General features: G+C 37.6%; 4 protein-coding genes across 4 annotated transcripts; 3 read left to right on the top strand and 1 right to left on the bottom strand.

Annotated features, from left to right (window-relative positions):
- The first annotated feature begins 637 nt into the window (after window positions 1-637).
- LOC100184536 (solute carrier organic anion transporter family member 4A1-like) lies at window positions 638-9,028 on the top strand. Its single transcript, XM_026836696.1, is given in 13 exon segments — window positions 638-820; window positions 1,243-1,374; window positions 1,699-1,971; window positions 2,360-2,475; window positions 3,042-3,132; window positions 3,471-3,666; window positions 3,669-3,670; window positions 4,320-4,492; window positions 5,076-5,237; window positions 5,662-5,843; window positions 6,251-6,460; window positions 6,876-7,046; window positions 7,472-9,028. Coding segments are annotated over 13 exon segments (2,019 nt in total). The 5' UTR covers window positions 638-722; the 3' UTR covers window positions 7,685-9,028.
- Window positions 9,029-9,984: 956 nt separating this feature from the next.
- LOC100186929 (vitamin D 25-hydroxylase-like) lies at window positions 9,985-13,639 on the top strand. Its single transcript, XM_018813914.2, has 9 exons — window positions 9,985-10,320; window positions 10,586-10,731; window positions 10,900-10,996; window positions 11,240-11,349; window positions 11,569-11,687; window positions 11,906-12,030; window positions 12,269-12,407; window positions 12,634-12,797; window positions 13,087-13,639. Exons 1-9 carry the CDS (start codon window positions 10,057-10,059, stop codon window positions 13,399-13,401), a joined length of 1,479 nt encoding a protein of 492 aa, XP_018669459.2. The 5' UTR covers window positions 9,985-10,056; the 3' UTR covers window positions 13,402-13,639.
- A 340-nt stretch (window positions 13,640-13,979) lies between these two features.
- LOC100176715 (protein phosphatase 1 regulatory subunit 15A-like) lies at window positions 13,980-17,506 on the top strand. Its single transcript, XM_002128038.5, has 3 exons — window positions 13,980-14,132; window positions 14,550-16,401; window positions 17,046-17,506. The coding sequence occupies exons 2-3, from the start codon at window positions 14,827-14,829 to the stop codon at window positions 17,250-17,252; spliced, it is 1,782 nt and encodes a 593-aa protein (XP_002128074.1). The 5' UTR covers window positions 13,980-14,132; window positions 14,550-14,826; the 3' UTR covers window positions 17,253-17,506.
- A 413-nt stretch (window positions 17,507-17,919) lies between these two features.
- On the bottom strand, window positions 17,920-21,416 carry LOC100179039 (ribose-phosphate pyrophosphokinase 4). The gene is made up of 7 exons (XM_002127842.4): window positions 21,257-21,416; window positions 20,884-20,966; window positions 20,467-20,579; window positions 19,981-20,146; window positions 19,523-19,725; window positions 18,921-19,108; window positions 17,920-18,541 (listed from the first exon to the last, which is right to left on the bottom strand). Exons 1-7 carry the CDS (start codon window positions 21,333-21,335, stop codon window positions 18,393-18,395), a joined length of 981 nt encoding a protein of 326 aa, XP_002127878.1. The 5' UTR covers window positions 21,336-21,416; the 3' UTR covers window positions 17,920-18,392.
- Window positions 21,417-22,147: the final 731 nt, after the last annotated feature.

Genomic DNA, 22,147 nt, shown 5'->3' with positions numbered 1-22,147 from the left:
CAAAGGACATTCAAAAAATTATTAAACCGCATCCTCACGATTCACATAGACCGTTGTTAACATGATCAGGATAGTTAGATATTATGTGCAAAAGGTGTCCCGTCTTCCCCCAGCCTACTGTATAATATTGGTTGCTCGGAATGCATTTGTTGGTGGCCCAAATAAATTGCACACGTCGCCTTTTAAAAGATAAGTTTGTCTATACATTATATCCATGGCTTTAACACGGCTTTGCTTTAACGTCTATATTCTAGTCTCTTTAACATTTTTAAGCAAAAGTAAATTTCTGTAATTTGCTCTGGCATTTCCAAAGGTTCACTCACGTAGTTACTAAGCAGGCGTGATGTTATGGCTTTGGCTTAACACAGCGGTATACCACTTTGTAAAGGTAGAAAACCAATTTACGTGGAATAAAACACCCGTTGACTTTTGTTAAGCTTTTTTAATCTCGTAAAAATAATCACTGAAACGGCTTTCACTGTTGAAATAAATTTACTATTTTATTTTTAGTTACAAATGTGTTTTAATGGCTAAGAAAAAGTATGTTTTGTTGTCATTTTTTACGAAACTTGTTTTAATAATAAAAAAAAGTAGGATTTCTATAAACCGATGTGTTTATGTATCAACTCAGGGGATTTTTTGTTTCTTTTCTTTTGTTTTTATTTTAAATATTTGTTTGTATATATTTTGTTTTTTTGTTTTGTTGTCTTTGATCCAACTAAATGATCTCGGTACCGAGAGGTTCGAGCAGTTTTCGCGGAAATCCAAGCACTGATGAGTCGTGCGGATGCCAAGTGGGGTGTGGGAGTAGTAAACGAAGGTGACGTTGACGTGACGTATGTTTGTGTGACGTCACTGTGACGTGAAAGTTCCAGATTTTGTTCAATTTATATCCTTTCTTTACATATTGTTGTAAACATTAGGTATTGCTCACACTCACAATGGCATAAATAAACTGTTTCTCAAAATGCCAATTATTTGATGAATAAAGATACAAATTTAGATGCTTGGCAGTGAGAATGAGGTGGTTTAAACACCTCTTAATATTAATATTTGGCACTAGTGTACAATCCAATTCTGCCATAGCCAGAAAAATCCAAAAATGGCAATATGTTGGAGGTGTAAATAGTTACAATGAGACAAAACCAAATCCTAGGCACTCAAAGACCTCTTCATATAAAACACAATGGTGTATAACATAGTAGGTGAATCACTCATTAAAACTATGATCTTACTTTTCAGGTTTTACATTTCTTTCCTCCAGAGGTTTGCGACTCCCAAAGGAGCTTTGTTTTTCCTTTGTTGCGCAAGTATTGCACAAGGTTTCATAATAAGTGGATTGTTTGGGGTGATTGTGTCAACTTTGGAAAAGAGGTGAAATTGAAATTGATGAAACACAAACTTACTAGAATGGTAGCTCAGTAGTTTGGTTGCATGGTTAATTTGTAACTAAAGGAAAACTGCATCGAAGTTCCACGCTGATAGATGTTTGTGTCCTTGGGCAAGACACTTACTTGATATTGCTTCAACCTAGTGGTCACTAATGGGTTGGAGCACTCCAGGTTTTTGGGGTAGTGATCCACGCTAAACTACGGTACAGGCCATAAAGTTTTACATCCATGTACACATTCATTTACCACGAGTGGTGCACCTACCATAGGTTTTGAAACAATGCTCTAACACCAACTTATTCCCCAGGTTCCATTTGCACAGTACAGAGACTGGTCTCATAGCGAGCAGTTATGACATCTCATCCTGCATCTCGGTCCTTATCATCACATATATTGGTGGTAGAGGCCACAAACCACTCTGGATAGGGTGGGGTGTTTTCCTTATGGGCATCGGGTCCATTGTGTTCAGCTCCCCGCATTCCTTTGCGCCAAGTTATGTATACGGGGAGGAAAGTCACAATGTTTGTAACTCAACCGTTGAACAAGGAAAATGTATGGAGTCAAGCTTAAAGAGTTACATGTGAGTTTTATATGGGTTTAGCAGCCACATTATTGCTATTTATATTTATATTTCAGTTTTATTTAAGTAGTTTTTACATGTAGCATGTTATAACGACTGCTTTTTTTATGGCTTTTCCTTCTCTTTGTTGTTAATGTGATCTTCTCCAAATAAGAAAGAAATAAATTTTGTGTTTACGATACGCAAATGTAATGAACTTATAGGTAAATTTATACAAATTTCTTGTGTGTTTTGTTATTTACACCTCATGCTCTCAGTCAAAATGCAGTTTATGCCGCTATTTCTGTGTTAGGTGTAATATCAGTTCAAATCCAAGTAGTTTGGTGTTAATCCAGTTAATCCTTTTACACACCAGGTCACAACTGATCAAGTGCTTTGTATTTTTCAGGGGTTTGTTTGTTGTTGGTCAGTTGTTACACGGGATCGGCGGTACAACGTTATTTACCCTCGGTGTTACATATCTCGATGAAAATGTTAAACAAGTGCATTCGTCTTTATATCATGGTGGGGTGCTTGTTTTATTGCGTGTAATGTGAAGTGGCAACCATGTATTGTTAACCCCTTGCTTGATTGACAGGTTATGTCAAGTACTCAAGTTTGTATGTTTATATTATACTTGTAGACAAAACAATACCCTTGAATTGGTGGCACCACTTTTGCGTTCATATAAGTTAAGTCGTATTTGACCAACACTTCAATATTTTTGACAAATAGTTTTATTAAGTGTCAACAAAACAATAACCTTGAATTAGTTGCACTGCTTTTTTACAGTTGTTTATATAAATTAAGTTGTAGTTTTTCATTCAATGTTTCATTGTTTGTCATACACCTGGCCCTAAATATACCATTGTTACATAAACCACTTTTTCCACATATATTTTGACCATGGGCCACCGCGTAAAGTTTGGAACTTATTTAAATTAAACCTAATATATTAGCAATGTAATCATATGTGCTGTAACTTTTATTGTTGCAGTTATTTATATATGTTAAGATGTATTTGACCGACACTTTAGCATACTTGACAGTTAAAACTCTGCTTTGTACAATATAAGTTGTATTTGTTGCAGGTATTTATTACTCAAGTGCCGTCCTTGGTCCAGCCGTGGGGTTTTTACTCGGGAGTCGATTTCTTACGATTTATACAAATCTGGGGGAAATGTAAGTTGGAATAGAAATATCATATATTATCCAGGAGACATGGGTGTTAACTTACTATAAGCGGAACAATGACATTCGTTATACCACAGGTGTTCTGTTTCATACACCTCATGCCAGCTTAGGAGTTACTAGTCTATGAATGTAACTTTGGGGGTGACTGTTTTTTCGTTTGGACAACCTATTTGTGCCCACTGGGTTAGAGCAATTTCCATTAAGTGTCTTGTCCAAAGACACATACCCCCACAGCGTCAAGCCTTGAACCTGTACCCTCTGGGCTAAAGGCAGACATTATAACCATTGTTGTTATATATTTTTAGTGTATACCTTTTCATCTCCAGAGTTGAAATAAACGAACCGAGTACGTTATGGATTGGAGCTTGGTGGTTGGGGTTTCTAGTGGGAGGCGTCATCCTCATCGTTCTCTCTCTACCCATCCTCTTACTTCCTAAACAACTTCCCAACACAGAGGATGCAAGAGTGGGAGGGAGGATGAGATTCATGGGGGGAAGAGGGGAGAGGATGGGATGGGAGAAAGCAGGTGGGTTCCTCATGCTCGCTGTCCAGTCATAACATGGGTGTCTTCTTATACACCAGACACATGGTGTATTCATACACCTCATGCTTACTGTCAAGTTATAACATGGGTGTCTTCTTATACACCAGACACACATGGTGTATTCATACACCTCATGCTCGCTGTCCAGTCATAACATGGGTGTCTTCTTATACACCAGACACATAGGTGTATTCATACACCTCATGCTCGCTGTCCAGTCATAACATGGGTGTCTTCTTATACACCAGACATATATGGTGTATTCATACATCTCATGCTCGCTGTCCAGTCATAACATGGGTGTCTTCTTATACACCAGACATATATGGTGTATTCATACATCTCATGCTCACTGTTGAGTTATAACATGAGTGTCTTCTTATACACCAGACACATATGGTGTATTCATACACCTCATGCTTGCTGTCCAGTCATAACATGGGTGTCTTCTTATACACCAGACACATATGGTGTATTTATATACAAGATGCTATTATAGACAGCCATGTTGTTCTAAGTTTATGCTCACTGTCAAGGTACAACAGTTCCATAGACTGTACCCCCATGCATACATGGTGTAAAATGCGTGATGTTTCATTCCAATATTAACTACACACCTCCCCCACTCCAGGTTTTCCCATATCTGGCACAGCGTTGTTATATTATTGCGCAACCCCACATTTATCCTCGTTACACTGGCTGCAACCATGGATGCATGCTTGGTTATTGGGTTGACCACGTTTGGACCAAAGTATTTGGAATCCATGTTTGCGTTATCACCTACTCAAGCTGCAACATACTTTGGTAAGGTTTGTCATAATGTGGTTCATTGTGATCTGTGATGTCATTATGGGTGGATATGACGACTATTCATACATCATATTTGTCATTGTTAAACCCCAACATTCAGTTGCTCAGGCAGATTCAGTTGCTTTTTTTATTTAAATTAAAAATGTATTAAGAATAAATAATTTCCATTTGTGAGTAATGAGCAACTCTTGTCTACATTCCAAGTCCTTTTGCATGTCTTGCTTCAGAACCTCACCTGTATACAATATATCACATATCTTACTTATAATATAAAATACATACCATTTCACCCCCATGACCCCTCTTTTTGTGGTGACTTAAACATAAAATATAAATGAAGCGGTCACTTTAAGTTTATGTAAACAGCCTTCATCATATAATAGGTCTATATACAGTGGCGCAGCCAAGGGGGGTTAGGGTGTCGCGACCCCCCCCTCTTTGAAACCAAAAAAAAAATTCATTAAAAAAATATTTGAAAAAATATATTTTTGAAATTTTATTTTTCCGGGCGGCGCCACTGTCTATATAGAATAGATTACACTTCATACTCATAATACACAATACCATACACCTACAGGTATCCTTGCCATACTCGCAGGCGTGTCCGGACAATTCCTCGGGGGATTTGTCGTAACTAAAGCTCGATTATCCGTGCCGGGAATCCTTAAGTTTTGTTCCATTTGTTCGTTGATTGCTTCGGCAACAAGTTTCATGTTCTTTCAACATTGCCCAGATATTAGTAAGTGTGTATTGGTGTTGGCAGAGGAAGTTAGGGAATTGTGGGTCAAGTTAAAAGACTTTTTTGTGAAAAATAAGTTAAGTGTCTTTTTGTAAAAAATAAAGCGTGTGATAACTTTATTTTGGCCTTAATCTTGGGTCTCATGGTGTGCCACGCTACAGACCCATAAAATATGTTGTAATTGTCTTGTTATATTTCACCCAATGTTTGATAGATGGGGTTTACACAACAAGCAGAGTTATCGGCACACAGCCATTAACCCTTCTCTCATGGTTTCTGCAGCTGTTATGTTTTTTAAACTTTACACGGATGGCAAATTGGCAGCCATAGAAAAATACCTCATCAAATATTTAAACATTAACTTTATATTTATTTTTAAAACAAATTTACAATTTATGATTTATTCAACAAATTTACCCCACAGAATTTGCGGGAGCCACCATTCCATATATGGGCGAAAGTAATTTATCCTCAACGTCCCATGTTTCGATGTGCAATCAAGCGTGTAATTGTAACAATGACCTTTATGACCCCGTGTGTGGGGGGGACGGGGTGACTTATTACTCGCCATGCTTTGCTGGGTGTGTGGGTGTATTTGATAATAAGGTATGTGGTATAATTATATATATACTGCTGTTGCCAGGACTATTATACTTGTTTTAATACTTACCAAGTTAGGTACAATATATTTAGGCAGTTGGAGCCCCTTTAACCTCCCCTGCGACAATACTTACAAAGTACTCCATAGGCGCCAAACCTGGGGTGGTTGGGTAAGCAGACCAGCCCTGAAGTTTGGTGTAGGTGTAGGTCCAGTATAATTGGGTATTGGGCCCCTGGAGCCCATGTTTCTGTTTTACACCAACAATAGCCCAACATCTATCCAGATCGTCATTGCGTTTTAACTTCGTTGGAAACAACTAACCCCAAAATCTGTTGGTTTATCCAGGTTTTTATAAACCAGCAATTAATGACTTTTTGCCTCATTTATTTATTTTTTTCTTATTTTATCGCAGACGTACTCGGATTGTGGTTGCATTTCCTCGAACTTCACCCACACAGCGACACCTGGTGTTTGCACGAATTCGACGTGCGCAACACGTGGAATCTTCCTTTTTGTTTTCTTTATTTCTATCCTTTCAACCTTCTCGGCAGGAACACCTGCTGTGCAAGCCGTGTTGCGCGTCGTGCCCTTCACGCAGCGATCGTTTGCTATTGGGGTTAAGGTGGGGTTTGTATAGAATGTGTCGGTGTACAATGTGGGTATATTAATATAGAAATACACGATACACCCATGACCTTTACCAGTTAATCATATAATATATGCATTACTTACATATAGGAATATACATACATGTTACAACTCAACAGCGAGCATGAGGTGTATGTTGTTGTTAGGTGTAGGCTGTGCATTTTGCAAAAGGCACCAACATGGGTATTCCCTGGAATAGGTTTTGATACCTTGTGTAATCAGTCTGCTTTATATATTAAAATTGGTGATACTGCATTGATTTTAAATAAATCACCGTCAAGTTTCTTGCTTTGTTGGCCCACCCCAACAAATGAAAGGTAAAATAAACGTGCCAGCACAAATAACATGGTTGTCTTCTTATAAATAACTTGTCACTATATTTTCATCAGTTTGTGATCCTGCGAGTCGTCGGCAGCATCCCAGGTCCGATATTATTCGGACGAGTGCTCGACCTTGCATGCGTGGTATGGAGTTCTGAATGTGGAGAACAAGGTTTCTGCCGGTTGTACAAGAATGTTACTCTGTCATCTAACATGGCAACTCTTATAGTTGTGCTTAAGGTATATCTTTGTTTGTTTGCAATAATTATTGTTAAAGTTAGAATTCCAGCCTCCGGTCTAGAGGTTACAGGTTGGAGTCTCGACGCTGCTACCTTTCTGGGCATAAGTGACCTTGGGCAAGACACTTAACTGAAATTGCTCCAACCCAGTGGTTACTAATGGGTTGTCTAAACTGTCAGCCATACATGAAAACATTCACCAGTAAAGTTACATACGCGGCAACTCAGAAGCGTGCACATGGTGTATGAAACGAAACACCCGTCTTATAACGACTGTCGTTACCCGCCATGCAAGCATAAATAAATGACATACGTGGTAACTTGTAAGCTGGGACGAGGTGTATGAAACAGAACACCCGTGTTTAACGACTGTCGTTGGGGAAAAATAAATTACATTTATTTATTATTTCTATCTCATATCTACAGAGCCTTACAGTCCTTCTCTTCATTTCCGCATGGTTAGCGTACAAACCCCCTCCCCCTTCCCCACTCGACGATATCCGTAGAGACGTCGCCATAGATACCATTCCCACCACACGAGGCAGTGGTGGGGGAATATCGGAATTATTACGCCATCGACCGGAATCGAAGTTCGATAGTTTCACTTATTCAATGCTGCAGGAAGACTATGATTCGTGATTGTTGAAGATTGTTTGAAACATGGGTAAATTTTTGCAAGTCAAGTTTGGGGTATTTTGGTTAACTCGTACAATGCCTGTATTTCAAACGAGGTCAAAACTTTAGCAGAGATCATTTTTGGAGTTTTTGACTTTTTATGAATAACTTGCCCGCATATAATAACTCCTGGCGTTTTAATCATTTAATTCAACATGTGGGCCATGTGTGACTCATATTATGCCTGGTTTATTTACAGCGAGTAGATTTTGACTTTTCCAATTATTTTAATACTTTTTTAATCCTTTGGCCCCTAAACCGCGTTGTGATTATTAACTTAACATATGAACCATACAGGGTACATGATATACAAATATGTGGCAGAAATATGAGTTATTTTAATGCAATAGTTTTCAACGGTGGGCCAAAGTAGGTTTTCATGTATTTTTTCCACCTATTGTTTTGGAATTTTAGATTATTTAGAATGATGCTGTGATAAGACCAGGGTACTAATGTAAACTGAAGGGTAAAAATTCAAAATAAGTGACAAACAATGTATAGTGTATGTAGAATGCCAAGTATTGCACTGTTTATATACATGTAGGTGAATTGCCACATATTCAAATGGTCAAAACTCAAAAATAAAAATTTGTTCATTTACTCTTTATTAGATATTACACTGCTGTTCACCTTTAAAAACAATGCATTATTTGAATTGTATTTTATTTCGGAACACTATATACTGACAATCGTGTTTTGAATTCAGTTTTATTATGGGACTTCACACATATTATACCATATTATAGGACTTCGCACTACTGTTCATGTACCTAAAAAAAACTATCTAAGACTTACTTTTATAGCAGTATATATATACCGAAATTTTGTGTTTTGATTTTTCCTATTAACCTACGTTAGTAATTTGTTAATTTGCATATCGTTGCCTTTATATTTTATTAATACCCAGCATTATTACTATTTCTATTGTATTTTGAAATGCCTCGCCTATTCTTAAGCATTCACAGTACTTTATATTGTATTGTGGGGTAAGATGGATACATTTAGCACATAATATCCCATATTTTCGAATCGTGTTTTTAAAAATTAACAAAGCTCTTAAAGCCGTGACGATACGATATATAATTATCTAAATATCCTTTGTTAACTACCAAATGAGACAGTAGGTAGAAGAGAAAAGAAATATCAACCATCTTACCCCACCCTACAATACGTTAATTGAATATATGCACTGATTGCACTTCTGCTTAAACAGATGCCTATTTGTGAGTATTTTGATTATACCTCATTTTAAATTACTAAGTGCTTGGTTCATCACTGTTTGCAATAAATCACACAACAAGTGCGTTACTTTTTCGTGTTTCTAGCGTTTGCGTGGTAACCCAAAGGTTCGAGTCTTGATGCTCCAACCCAGTTGTCACTAACAGGTTGTCCAAATTGTCATACTAGAACCATGCTTATGTGATTTAGGCACGAAGTGTAACAAATATGCTTGACTGCAGACCTGGTATCTTGCGCTTCAATGAAGCGTTGCAGATGTCATTTCCTCCTTGTGTATTTGCTGCTAAAGGACCAAAATGTGAGAGACGCTACATGCCGTTGTGTTGGGCGGTGTGTTAGTGCATTGAGATAGATCTACATTTAGAATGAATCAGTATAATATGAAAGCTTACAAAATGTCAGGACTTCGTTTATGTGACAATTCTACAGACAACAATCTTCATTGTAACGGCGTATTTTTTACCGATGTACTATGGGTGTATATCGTTTCGCTGTCACAATTAGGATACTTGAATATCAACTTATAGTAGGGTGGGGGGAAGATGGGACACCTTTAGCACATAATGTCCAGATATCCTGATCGTGTTTTAAACAACTAACAACGGTCTATGAGACTCATGAGGACATAGTTTCATATTTCTTTGAATGTTCTTTGTTTACTACTATATGGGGCGAGAAAATAGAGTTAAAATGTGTCCCATCTTCCCCCATCCTACTATATATCGTTTCGCTGTCACAATTAGGATACTTGAATATCAACTTATAGTAGAGTGGGGGAAGATGGGACACCTTTAGCACATATGATCTAAATATCCTGATCGTGTTTTAAACAATTAACAACGGTCTAAATGGGAGTCATAAGGGTAAAGTTAAACAATTATTTGAATTTTCTTTGTTTACCACCAAATGGGACGAGAAAATAAAATAAAAATGTGTCCCATATTCTCCCCCCACCCTATCATAATTATAAAACTGTACAGCAGCGTTGTTAATTGTTAAAAACAAAATATAAAAACATGGAGTATTATGTGTTAACGTTGTTCCATATTACCTCGACCTACACTTGCCATTCAGACGTTTCGCTTTTTATAACAATCATGGTCTTTGACGTCACAATGCTGAATATCTCGCCTTTCATTGTCTTTATAATCACATTTGTCTTTGTGTGGAATTGGTATCGTCGTCCCCCGCGTTACCCCCCGGGACCTCTGGGTTTTCCTGTATTGGGGGTTCTCCCCTTTTTAAGCAACCGCCCTGAGAATAAATTCCTGGATTGGAGCAAAAGATACGGTCCAATAATCTCGGTTTCTATTGGTTGGCAGAAGTGGTTGGTGCTGAACGAATATGACGTCACGATGGAGGTGAATTTAAATTAGCGTCATCGGCGATTTGGTCAAACTCCTTTAATAAATATGTTTGCGCCAAAAACGCAGCCTTTTTAATTACATCCTTATTTGTTTTAACCATATACAAGTTAAACTATACTGTATTGTAACTTCGAAAACCATGCAGTGTTTACCGTGTTTTCGTTTTGTTGCTATTTCCTTTTCCTTCGTTGGTTTTTAATTAAATTGATCTTCGCTGACGTATATTTGAAATGATAAAATTAAAGTCATGTTCCCCCAGGCGTTGGTAAGGAACAGACTTGCGTTCCACGGGCGACCCCTTGTTGAGTTCTTCATACGGACAACAGTTCCGCTAGGTATCGCCTTCGCCCCGGGCGGGGTTCACTGGAAAACTCTCCGTAAATTTGGGACGAATGGAATTAAAGCGTAAGTCCGAGTATGGATAAAACTTTTGGGTAATGGACCAACTCTGACCTAAATCCTAAGACACATGGCGCGCCACGCTGCTATACCTCACCCATAAGAATAGATCTATATTGGCTTTGCATATAAACCTACGAGTATCGTATTAAGGTGATCTCACTTGATATCTAGGGTTGGGCTGGAAATTATGGAAAAGAAGACGAACATAGAAATACAATATTTCATCGAAGAAATTCGGGGACACAAAGGAAAAAGTTTCAATATTCAGGTTTGGAAGCTATAATGGTATTGCTTGTATAGACGGTTATGAATGAATAAGTACTTTATATTTTTCTTCGCGTGGCTTATAACCTGGGTGTCATGGTACCTTTAGCATTGTCCCGTGGCGCCCTGCTTTCACTTGGCGTAAATGGAAGAGGTTCTCATATGCTTATTATGTTTTGCATTATGTGTGAGAAATGTTTTCTGGTAACGTTTTTTTGCACAAAATAATGAAAATTTGTTCCCCAAGGAGCCACTCACCCACGCCGTTGCAAATGTCGTCTCCAGCTTTTGTCTTGGACAAAGATTCGACCGAAGCAATGACAGTTTCAACCAACTCATACGTTCCCTCATGCACCAGTGAGTCGTGTTAAGGTTTCTCAAAAATTGTAGATATAGAAAGATGGGTCACTTTTTCTTTTTTTTTCTTGTCGTATTTGGTAGTAAACAAAGACCATTCAAAGAATTCAGTTTATACCGAATGGGACGATAAATAATAATGAAACATAAACCATCTTACCCCCACCTACTATATGGTTTGGGTTAAAGTGTGGTCTTAATTTAAGTAATTTTTCACAGAGGTCACGTTGCTGCCAACTGGAGGACGATGTTGTTAACTTTCCTCCCGTTTCTTTGCGATGTTTGGCCTTTTACTAAACATATGGACGAGTCGATTACGAACGTACGAACTTTAAACGGTTAGTGAAATAAATGAATGAATGTAAATTACTATCTTTGAGTGGTGGGGCAACGACAGTCGTTATAAAACTGGTGTTCCATACACCTGTTACCAGTTACAAAACTTTGCGACTCTGGCCCGCACGGCGCCGACAGAAGCGCATAGGTGTAGCTACCTAAACTTTTTCCCGCGCCTCCTTGTACCACGGCATCAAAACGCTGATTAATGACGTCATAGGAATAATCCGCCATTTTGTGGAAGAACAATCTGCATCGTTCGATGGAGACGAGGTCAGAAACATGGTTGACGCGTTTCTAATGCATTCACGCAACTCTGTGGATGAAAACGTTATCACTGATGACGTAAGTGAAAGTATTTCAACGTTGTGGGTGAATGTTTTTCTGTATGGCTTACTTTTCAGAAAACCCATTAGTGACCATTGATGGGTCGAGCAATTGCTGTTAAATGTCTTGCCCGAGAACACATACCCTGAATGGTATAGCAGCATCGAGCCTTGAACCCATTTATTCTCTATGTGCTATAAAAGACACACTAAATATGCATAATTTAGTTGAATTAACGCTATTTAACCCCCACCAGAAAATCATTGGATTTTTCTCCGATATGTTCTTGGCTGGAACCGAAACCATTACGTCACAATTACGATGGGGGTTTCTAATTATGATGAAACACCAAGATTGTCAGAACAAAGTTAGACGAGAGATTGATGACGTCATTGGTAAGTAACAATGCTATTTGTGTTTAATTAAAATACGATAACTTTTAACATTTTACCAACGGCATTGACCAACAGTTGAGATTATGTGCCCAAATTAGCCTAAAGCCCTAAACTATATAAGTCTCCTGACTGCCTCGCCGAAGAACTTCATCCATTTTATACAGAGACCTAAAGTTTATACCCTTTATTCCACGAACGGCCCATATTTTGTTGCCTTTTCTTACAGGTCGCCATGGTACAGTAAAGTTAAAACACCGTTCAATAATGCCATACACTTGCGCTGTGGTTCATGAACTATTTCGATTCAGAACCGTTGTACCTCTTAGTCTACCACGGATGAATGTAGCAGATGTTACGGTTGGAGGTTACAGGATTCCCAAAGGAACAAATGTAAACATATATAGTAGGGCGGGGAGAGATGGGATACCTTTAGTACACAACCAGATATCCTGATTGTGTTTTAAACGATTAACAACGGTCTATCTGAGTCGTCAGGATAGGGTTTTATATTTCTTTGAATGTTCTTTGTTTAATTACTACAAAGTAGAACGAAAAAATGTAATGAAAAGGTGTTCCATCTTTCTCCGCCTTACTATATGAAGCAGTGGTTATAAATAAAAGGATAAATGTCTCATTCGTCCTCACGAGGCGGGCTTTTAACAGTTACCACGTTACACAGGTCATAATGAATATTTGGGCTTTGCATAATGACGACTGCCGGTGGAGGGAGCCAGAGCGTTTTATCCCTGAAAGACATTTGAACGCGGATGGAAAATTTATGAAACCCAAAAATGTTTTACCCTTTGGTGTTGGGGCGCGCTCGTGCATCGCAGAGCATTTGGCAAGAAATAAGATTTTTCTTTTTCTTGTTTCTACTTTAAAGAATTTCACTCTTTCTGTTCCAAACGGGGACTCGCCCAGTTTGGACGCGGGTTCTAACGGTACAATATTTATACCGAGTGATTACAACATAGTAGCGCAGTATAGGGATTAATAGGGAATTAATAGAAAAGGGGAAACAATAAATACAAATTGTATAAATATACTTAAAACTATTTGTAGATATAATAAATATTGTTTATCTGTTTATATAGTCTTATAAAAAGAAAACAAAATACTCTTTTTGTCGATACAGCTTTTAGGAATAATGGAACATGAGTTTCTGAAACGTTAATAATATTACTGTTTATGATGTCATACATGTTTACGTATTTTCCTATCATCTGATTGGTCCCGTGACAATAATTGATTATGACGCAAATAATATTTTGGTCTCGAATGTGCGAGATTGCGATGTAAAACAATAAACATGTTTTCCACCGAAATAGGGTCTGTAGAGATCTTTTTCTTCGCAAAACATGGTTGTAAATGTAAAATTAAATGACTTGTTTAATATTGACTTTGCATGTACGTGCTGAATGCCACCAAGCATCCATGTAAGGTCGAAAAGATGATGCAATACAACAGACGTTTCGCGGATGCGTCATAATAGATTAAACAAAGAATTTACCACGTGACTATGACGTACAAAAGTCGAAAAAGAAAAAAGGCGCGCTGTGGCAACTGAAGGGTTCTGTTTCCCGAATCATATCTAAACAAATTTACAAAGAGAATAAGAAATAAAACTAGTTATAAAGATATTTTACATATCAATGTTCGTTATACGTTAAATCATGTCGAAAACGTTTTTAATGGATATAGAAACAAGACGATCTTCATTAAAACGTAAGTTAAAATATGTTTAATATTTTTCTTAGTAAGAAATGTTGATATATTTGTTTATAACAATATATATACTCGCTGTATGGTCATATAGGTTTCTTGTGGATTATCTTTATAAATATATTGCACATATATAGGTTACACAATATGTAGCTTAATATTTGTCTCCATTACTCCCACAGTATTACATAGGTAACATCAGTCATACTGTAAAAGTGAGGTCTAATGCCATGTGACTTGGGGTTTAGGTCAAAATTGACTCGTAACAGCATACCATACATAGTGTATGTCTTGATAGCGATAAAGGGCCAAATTTGACTTAATTCCGAGGCCCCATGGTATGCTAAAGGACCCCACCCGTATAGAATAGTTTGATATCCTTTCTATTTTTCTTGTGTTTATTATTTTTTATATTTACAGATACTTCTTCCATTGAACAAGTCTTCTGTGTTTTCATCTTATCCACTATTGCTCAAATATTCGCCCAAATCTACCCAACCAGTTCGCTGCCTAAAGCCGTACACCCAAAGCCTGCTGCTGTAACACACAACGATAAAAAAGACGACGACACAATTTGGGACGGAAAGTATTTCAGTGACCCTCCTGCTAAAAAGTTTGGCCATAGGAACAGAACTGTTAATTTAAGAGACTGGCGCATGATATTCATCATGGAATAAATGACTAACGCAACGCAAACATGTCTGATACTAAGCCTTTTAAAGCCTGGTTGGCAGAGCTGTTTTATTCAGCCTCCACAGTGAAACCTCAAGCCTCCAGTTCAAGCCAGAAATCTCAAGGATTATCTATCCCTGCTAAGTGCTCAACGAGGCCAGTGGATATAATTCAGAACTTACGTGAAATAGGCGCGTCCCAAAGTAAAGGGAGAACAATTGCTGCGTTCACGCGACAAAACAGCACCGGTTGTTTTGATACTTTATCAACTTCCACTTACCCACCTACTAAAACTGATTTCAACATAGACGAGATCACGATGGGAAATACATTAAAACCTGGCATTGCTGGTCGTACATTTGATCCTAGAGACCCAACGGGTTTACATTTCAACAAAATTCTTCGAAATTTTCACGGAAAACTCGACGAAATGAACACTCCCTATCATTCCTCATTGCCTTGTGGTTTGAACTCCAAGGTAGAATCCCCTGGGGTTTCCCCACGGATATTTCAAGGCTGTGGGAATCCCATAGCAGTCGCAAAGTTTGTTTTTCCTGTTACTGATTTTTCTATTGCAGTTCCAAACGTATCGCAAGCCACCAGCAAACCAATGGAGCGAAGTGAGCTTGTAATTACAACAAATGAACCAAATGTAAATGTTGTTGAACCAATTTTCGCTTGCGCTAAAGCTGTTCAAGAAATCAACATAATGAGCAAAGAATGTTTCAAGGAGGTACAAATGCATTCCAAGCTTGATCCTATTAAAGCAACACCCAGTGTCACAAATATTGCAACTTCCTCTGCTGCTGTTACTGAAGAAGAAACGCAAAAGAACACACCAAAACTTGTAAAGTGCAAAAACCCATTAATTGCGCGAATTATGTCATATGAACCAGATTCTGAGTCTGATTTCTCGGCGGACGAAGACTCTTCTTCCTTTGCTGATGAAGATTTTAGTGAATCTTCGTTCTCAGACTCCGATCTTGAGGATGGGAGTGACTTGGAAGAGGAAGATCTTGCTGACATGTCATCTGATTATTCAGATGAAGACACAGATTCGGACGAACAAGATTGTCCATGGGAACGAATTATTTCGTGCCGAGTCCCTTGGACTTGTAATAGAAGTCGCACTCAAGTTACGAGTCGTAAATCTTCGCTTTCCGATAATTGTTCCTCTCAATCCTCTGAATCAAGTGACACGCAATGCACCAACAGCCCAGATATGCAAACCTCCTACGCAGCGCCGAGCGTACACGAGTTATCCACCCAAAACAAACCCCCAACCACTGTGAAACGACCAACTTGTTCCAACTCCCATATTTCCTTCATCCTCGGGTGTCCAGAGTCCGACTGTGAAGAGGATGGAGATGATCTCAACCCAACCTCACCTGCAACTCCTAATCTCTGCGAAGACGCAAACGAGCTGTGGGCGTTCTTTACCCGCTGCCACGAAAAGTTGACGGTAAACTGGACCACTTTCAATAAATCACATTCCGATCCACAATTGTTCGAAACTCGTAAAAACATTGAAACCAAAGAATCCCAAACCCACCAACAACCACAAATAAGTGAAGATATTTCATATAAAGCCCCTTCCAAGGTAAATAAGCTTAATCTGTGGCCTAAAGGATATGGTATATCTTTTGTGTATTATCTATACAAAATTATATACAATAAAATCAACCCTATTTAAAATATTAAAATGCTTTTATTCAGTTAAAGTTTTACAGAAGCTAAAGCACACAGGGTTACAACTAATATATATATGTACAGTAGGGTAGGGGAAGATGGGACACCTTTAACACATAATATCCGAATAGCCGGATCGTGTTTTAAACAATTAACAACGGTCTATGAAAGCCGTAAAGATATGGTTTTATAATTTATTGAATGTTCTTTGTTTACTACCAAATGGAAAGAGAAAACTAAACGAAAAGGTGTCCCATCTTCCCCCACCCTACTATACTATATTAATTACTCTATTCTACATTAAATGTTTAAACAATTAGCCCAATTATCCAAGTATTAACAGAAATTAAACATTTAAATCCTTATCCCTATATGAACTGTAGAAATGTAATTGCAGTAGAAATTGTAAGATTAAAAAACGATTAATAGTGCTGTATTATTTGGAAACAATACAATAAAATATTGACTACGACACGTCATAGAAAGTAAGGTCTAGGTTAATTTAGTCTAAAAAATATGGATTATTACAGAAGTTCAAATAATTTTGTATTTTAGGTTCGATTTATGGACAAAGTTGTTGTTCATCCAATGGTAGCTTGGTCGTATGCGTACAGGGAGGCACGGAAGGGTCGATGGGACAGCGCGGCACGTGACCGGCATCGATTCGGCGACCGTGTACGTTGCGTGGGGGATGCGATATCTTGGTGTTTCAACACCAGCCATAGGGGGAAGATATACGCGACAAGAATGACTTCAAATTAAGAGTTTTATATATTGTTATAATAAATGTTGAATTACATTTCCTTTCTTTTCCATTTCAATGTTTTATGTGAACTAATGGTCAAAGAATATTTTATCTTTTGTAACAAAATGAAAAAATAGAAAAAGGTATGCAAAGAATGGATATTGCTTATTAACTCCTATGTTGTGCTAAACATTCGCTATGTCGGTTTAAGGTACAGGTGTTGGTGAAACTGGAATTATCATTCTTTGTGCAATAAAATGCAGGAAATATGTTTGATGTGTGTTTGATGCTACAAGTGTTAGAGAATGGCCTAGTATCTGGTTGTAAGCATGAAACATCTGAAAAAAGTAGAAACTCTTTTGATTAAAATTAATAAAAAAAAATTAAAAGGTTTTCAATAAATAAATGTAACTTATTTATCCTCGCGTGGTAGGCAATGGCATAATTCTAACAAGGGTGTTCAGTTTCACACACCTCGTGCCCGCTTACAAGTTACCATCTATGTAACTTATTTATCCTGACATGGCGGTGCTTTTACAGTCATTATAACACAGGTGTTCTGTTTCATGTACATTGTTCCGGTTTACGAGTTACCACGAATGTAACTTTGTGGGTGATTGATTATTGAAACAAACTTTTTATAAAATTTGACATATCAGTACATATTAATAAAACAAACTGTGGTTTGGTGTGAAGATCTTGTATTATAAATATCAACAATGCGTAAACTGCATAGAATATTCAAGGAATGAAAACATGGAAAACAAGCTATGTTGAGATTGACCATAACATGCTGGTCCATTTTGGGGAATCATTGTTAAAAAAGAAAAACTTGAGCTGTTTTCAAAGAAATAATTCAAAATGTATAAGTTTATAACTATTATACCACTTGTCTAAACACATCAGTTAAAAAGAAACTAAATTGTTACAAAATCGTTTCAAAATGACAAGTTTAAAACTGAAGCATTATATTATTTAACTGGGGTTTAAATCTTTATGACAAGTTTTGTTGCAATATTTTTAACAATGGGCTATGACAATAAAAACATTGTTTTTGGGGAAAAAAAAAATTGTTTCACAAAAATTGTTCACAAAACTATAACTGAGGCCTATTTGCCTGAAAAATGTATTGATACTGTATTTACACAGTAACTTGTTCATACTAGGATAAGTTTATGCAGGGACCTACAGATGCTTTCCGCCAATGAAAGTAGCTTGAATGGTTCATGGTTTGATATTTCTCTTGCATGAGGAATCGAGTCGGTTATCCAAAAGTTGTCAAGAGCAGCTCGTCCTTCTTGGTGATCTGTAGTAAACAACCGATTAGTGACTACTGGGTTGGAGCAATTGTCGTTAAGTGTCTTGCCCAAGCACACATATGCCCACAATTGTAGCTCATTACCTCTTGGTTACAAGCATGCGCGTCAACCACTTTGCCACGTTGCGGGCGTTAAAAACAACAAGCAGAAAGGATTAGGAAAAGTTATTAGTTGCCAGCATTGGTATATAAAGGCTATTATGGTTACACCAAGATCACACTTTATTCATAGCAGGTTTAAACGAATGCTGTTGAGTTGCATTACTCTCCTAATAAATTAAAGTTAATTTGTTTTTGACCCCGTTGCCAAATGCATGGGATATTTTACAGTGTTCACAAACAATATTTTACAGTGTTGCCAATTTACTTTCAGTTAAGAAATCCTTCCAAGAATCTGCTGGAAACACTGCGTGTGTTACGTAAGCGCTGACACTAGAGGCGCCAGACTTCTTCATCAGCAACGCACATTCGTTCACTGTGCCGCCAGTCATTATGAGGTCATCAACGATTACAATGTGACAATTGTTCGGACTTCCGTCAACAATGGACACCTCTCTGTGATGTCATAATGGGATCATTGTTAACCCTTATACTCGTCGTCAAGTTATAACTTGGGTGTGTCTATAGGCAAAATAGCCACAAAAATTGCTCTAACCTTGTGGTAACCCATAACAAGATGCATGAAACAGAACACCCCATGTTATAACGACTGTTGTTGCCCAGCCATGCGAGGATAAAGAGGTTACATACGTACAACAAGGGTGATTTAATATACATACAAACAGTATGTGCATCATTGATACACTTCATCGGGGTATGCCGTAAAGTGTTTCGCCCAAGGACACTGGGCCCTAAAGATGGCAGCATCCGGCCAAAAGCCTGTAAATCCTAGGTTACAGACAGTAAAATTGACCACAATAACACAGTATTCATACAATACCAAATCCATAGCACTCATACACCACCAACCTCTTTGCTCCATTCCTCTTCTTTATACACCTGATGATGGCGAATCCATCAAAATGATCGCGGAATCTTTTGTGGGCACCCTCGTCAGGAAATGCTATCTTTATGTTCAAGTTCTCGGACTTTAGTTTGTTGAGCTCCTGCAGTAACCTTGGCAACGCACTTTGTAGTCGTGGCAACACGTTGTCAGTGAAGAAAAATCTTTCCTGGTAAGTAAAGGTTTCGTGTAAGTATGTATGATATATATATGGTAGCACCCTGGGTGTTGGGGTAATATATCTACATCCCAGGTCTCAGGTGTGCCTCACTGAAGACCTCACCCTTATAGAATGAAATCTCTATTATTGAGTGTCTATATACTACCTCAGTGGGGTCTATATGATAGCACTCTTGGTGTTGGGGTAATAGACCTACATTTTGTAACTATATAATGAAGAATATAATTAATTTTGCAGATTCACTTGTAAAACATGGATATCGAATATCATTATTTGTGCAGGTCCCATGGCAGATAGAGGAATAGCAGATAACATGCGCGCCATGGTACTTGCTGTGGCTACTTGTCCTTCAGTATCAATCCTCTCCATTGTACCCGTGGGAAAGTAAGGTAAGATGAATGTGAGCGACCTGGAATGGTGGGTTAACATTAGGATGAGAAATCTACTGTGTGTGTCATATTACTTTGTGAACAACATAGGTATTTGCACAAATGAATATTGTCCGCTGTGTTAAAGGCTAAGGCTTCTTATTAGTGTTTGTTGAGTATTAGCAGCTTGATAAACTATACATATATACATGTGTGTTAGAATCATTGCTTTAAAATGTAGGTGCCAAATGTACTTATAATTGTTTTTTTTATAAATTGGAGCATATGACTATGCAATACTATGAAAGTGGGTGAATTATTATTTGTAAATAAAATAGCATTACCGCATTTAAGATGTTACCTGACACATGATCTTGGCAGAGCGTAAACCAATGATATTTGTTCGAAGATAACTTTAGGTGAATGGAAACTTCCCAGGAACACGACGTGTTTTCCGATGCAGCGATCTACATCCTGGGGTGGGGTGAGATTAATAACATGCGCACAAGATAAATATTTCTAGCTGTTATCAGTGGTTGATGAGATCTATAACAAAAACGAGAGAACGGAATTAGAAAAAATAGGACAGTGGTTAAAACACAAAGGGTGAAATACAGTAAGTGTTCGAAAAAGCTTGGCTGCTAAACCAAAAATATTGAAGGTTAAATGCACTTTTGGTACAGATTTTTAATTTTAATGCAAGAGATGAAACTGTCAAGTCATTAACTTAATAAAACACCTTTCTTAGAATAAAAAGTGAAAACAAAACAAATAAAACCTGGATGAATAGGTTTGGGAATCCATCCGGAAATTTCTCCCAACTGACTTCTTCATGGAGTTTAATCTTTGGGCAATTTTCAACTGAAATGGTAAAGAAGTCATGTTAGTTTGGGTTTATATGTGTATTACTGCCATTCCCACAGTCAAGTAGTTAAATCTATTGCAGTGTGTGGATAAGCAGATATAACTTTTGGTTGGTTTGGTCATTTATATCCTCGTGGATGGGAACTTGAGTGACTTATCCATGGTTGCCACTTCCATGCCCACAGTCGAGTTGCAGAAGCTATTGCAGTGTGCGTTTATCAGACATTACAAGTGAAAGCACCACCGCGTTAACAATTTCATAAACGTAAACAAAACATCGTACTTACCTTTAAGACTGCATATTTTCCGGCCCAGTTCCAACGTACTAGCGTGACACAGCAACAAAATATTACTTTCTTTTTCCATTTTAACGACCAGCAGTTATTACATTGGTCCAATGTTCAAACTAACAACGTCTGAACAACATTTCATAGAATACAGAAGTAGTTAACCCGGTAGTTCCCCACATATAAAAGACGTATCTCTCCTTTGTAGAATTCGTTCTTCTTTTAAACTCTCGTTTTGTGATAAACAGATATACGTATATAATACGTACATACGTATAGTAGTTTCGATCGTTATACCTGCTTTTGGCTATAAGGCCCAACGGTGTATCGTTCAAATCCGTATGTGGTTATTCAAAATTACATTTGATTCAGCCTTGTTGGTTGGTGTTTATTTTGTACCATGTTGGTATAACTCTGCTTTTATTTATACGGTACATTTACCACTGCTGTGGGGTGGGGAAAGATGGGACACTTAACCAACTATGGATAAGCCACTCAAGTTCTCACCCACGAGAATATAAATGACCAAACTAAATGTTATTTTTGCGTTGTTTTTCTTGACAAGTCTAAAGTCCAGGAAAGTTGCATAACATTTATAAAAAATATAAGTCATAGGGAAAATTCCAGTTACTCATAAGAGTTGTTTTAACTTTAATCAATGGTTAACTTATAATAGGGGTTAGTGTGTCCTTTGTAACTATTTGCAACGTCATTGCATGTAATAATGAACACAGTGACGTGTACAAACATTACGATGACGCATTATGCTTATGCTCGTTTGATATAATTTATGTTAACTACGAGTTAAATATTTGGCATGCTAAAAGTGCATGATACCAGCATGTTGGGAATATAATTGGCGTGTTTACTATGTATGAAATATGATCGTAG

Source organism: Ciona intestinalis, chromosome 11 (genome assembly GCF_000224145.3).
Source record: "Ciona intestinalis chromosome 11, KH, whole genome shotgun sequence".
Classification (NCBI taxonomy): domain Eukaryota; kingdom Metazoa; phylum Chordata; class Ascidiacea; order Phlebobranchia; family Cionidae; genus Ciona; species Ciona intestinalis.
This window is presented reverse-complemented; position numbering and strand designations above follow the sequence as displayed.

Coding starts and splice junctions, on each gene's coding strand:
- LOC100186929 (XM_018813914.2), top strand. CDS start 10,057: ATGGTCTTTGACGTCACAATGCTGAATATCTCGCCTTTCATTGTCTTT. Junction 10,321..10,585: donor AATATGACGTCACGATGGAG/GTGAATTTAAAT, acceptor ATGTTCCCCCAG/GCGTTGGTAAGGAACAGACT. Junction 12,798..13,086: donor GGATTCCCAAAGGAACAAAT/GTAAACATATAT, acceptor CACGTTACACAG/GTCATAATGAATATTTGGGC.
- LOC100176715 (XM_002128038.5), top strand. CDS start 14,827: ATGTCTGATACTAAGCCTTTTAAAGCCTGGTTGGCAGAGCTGTTTTAT. Junction 16,402..17,045: donor CATATAAAGCCCCTTCCAAG/GTAAATAAGCTT, acceptor TTTGTATTTTAG/GTTCGATTTATGGACAAAGT.
- LOC100179039 (XM_002127842.4), bottom strand. CDS start 21,335: ATGGAAAAAGAAAGTAATATTTTGTTGCTGTGTCACGCTAGTACGTTG. Junction 19,726..19,980: donor TCGATATCCATGTTTTACAA/GTGAATCTGCAA, acceptor TTTACTTACCAG/GAAAGATTTTTCTTCACTGA. Junction 18,542..18,920: donor GAAGGATTTCTTAACTGAAA/GTAAATTGGCAA, acceptor TGTTTACTACAG/ATCACCAAGAAGGACGAGCT.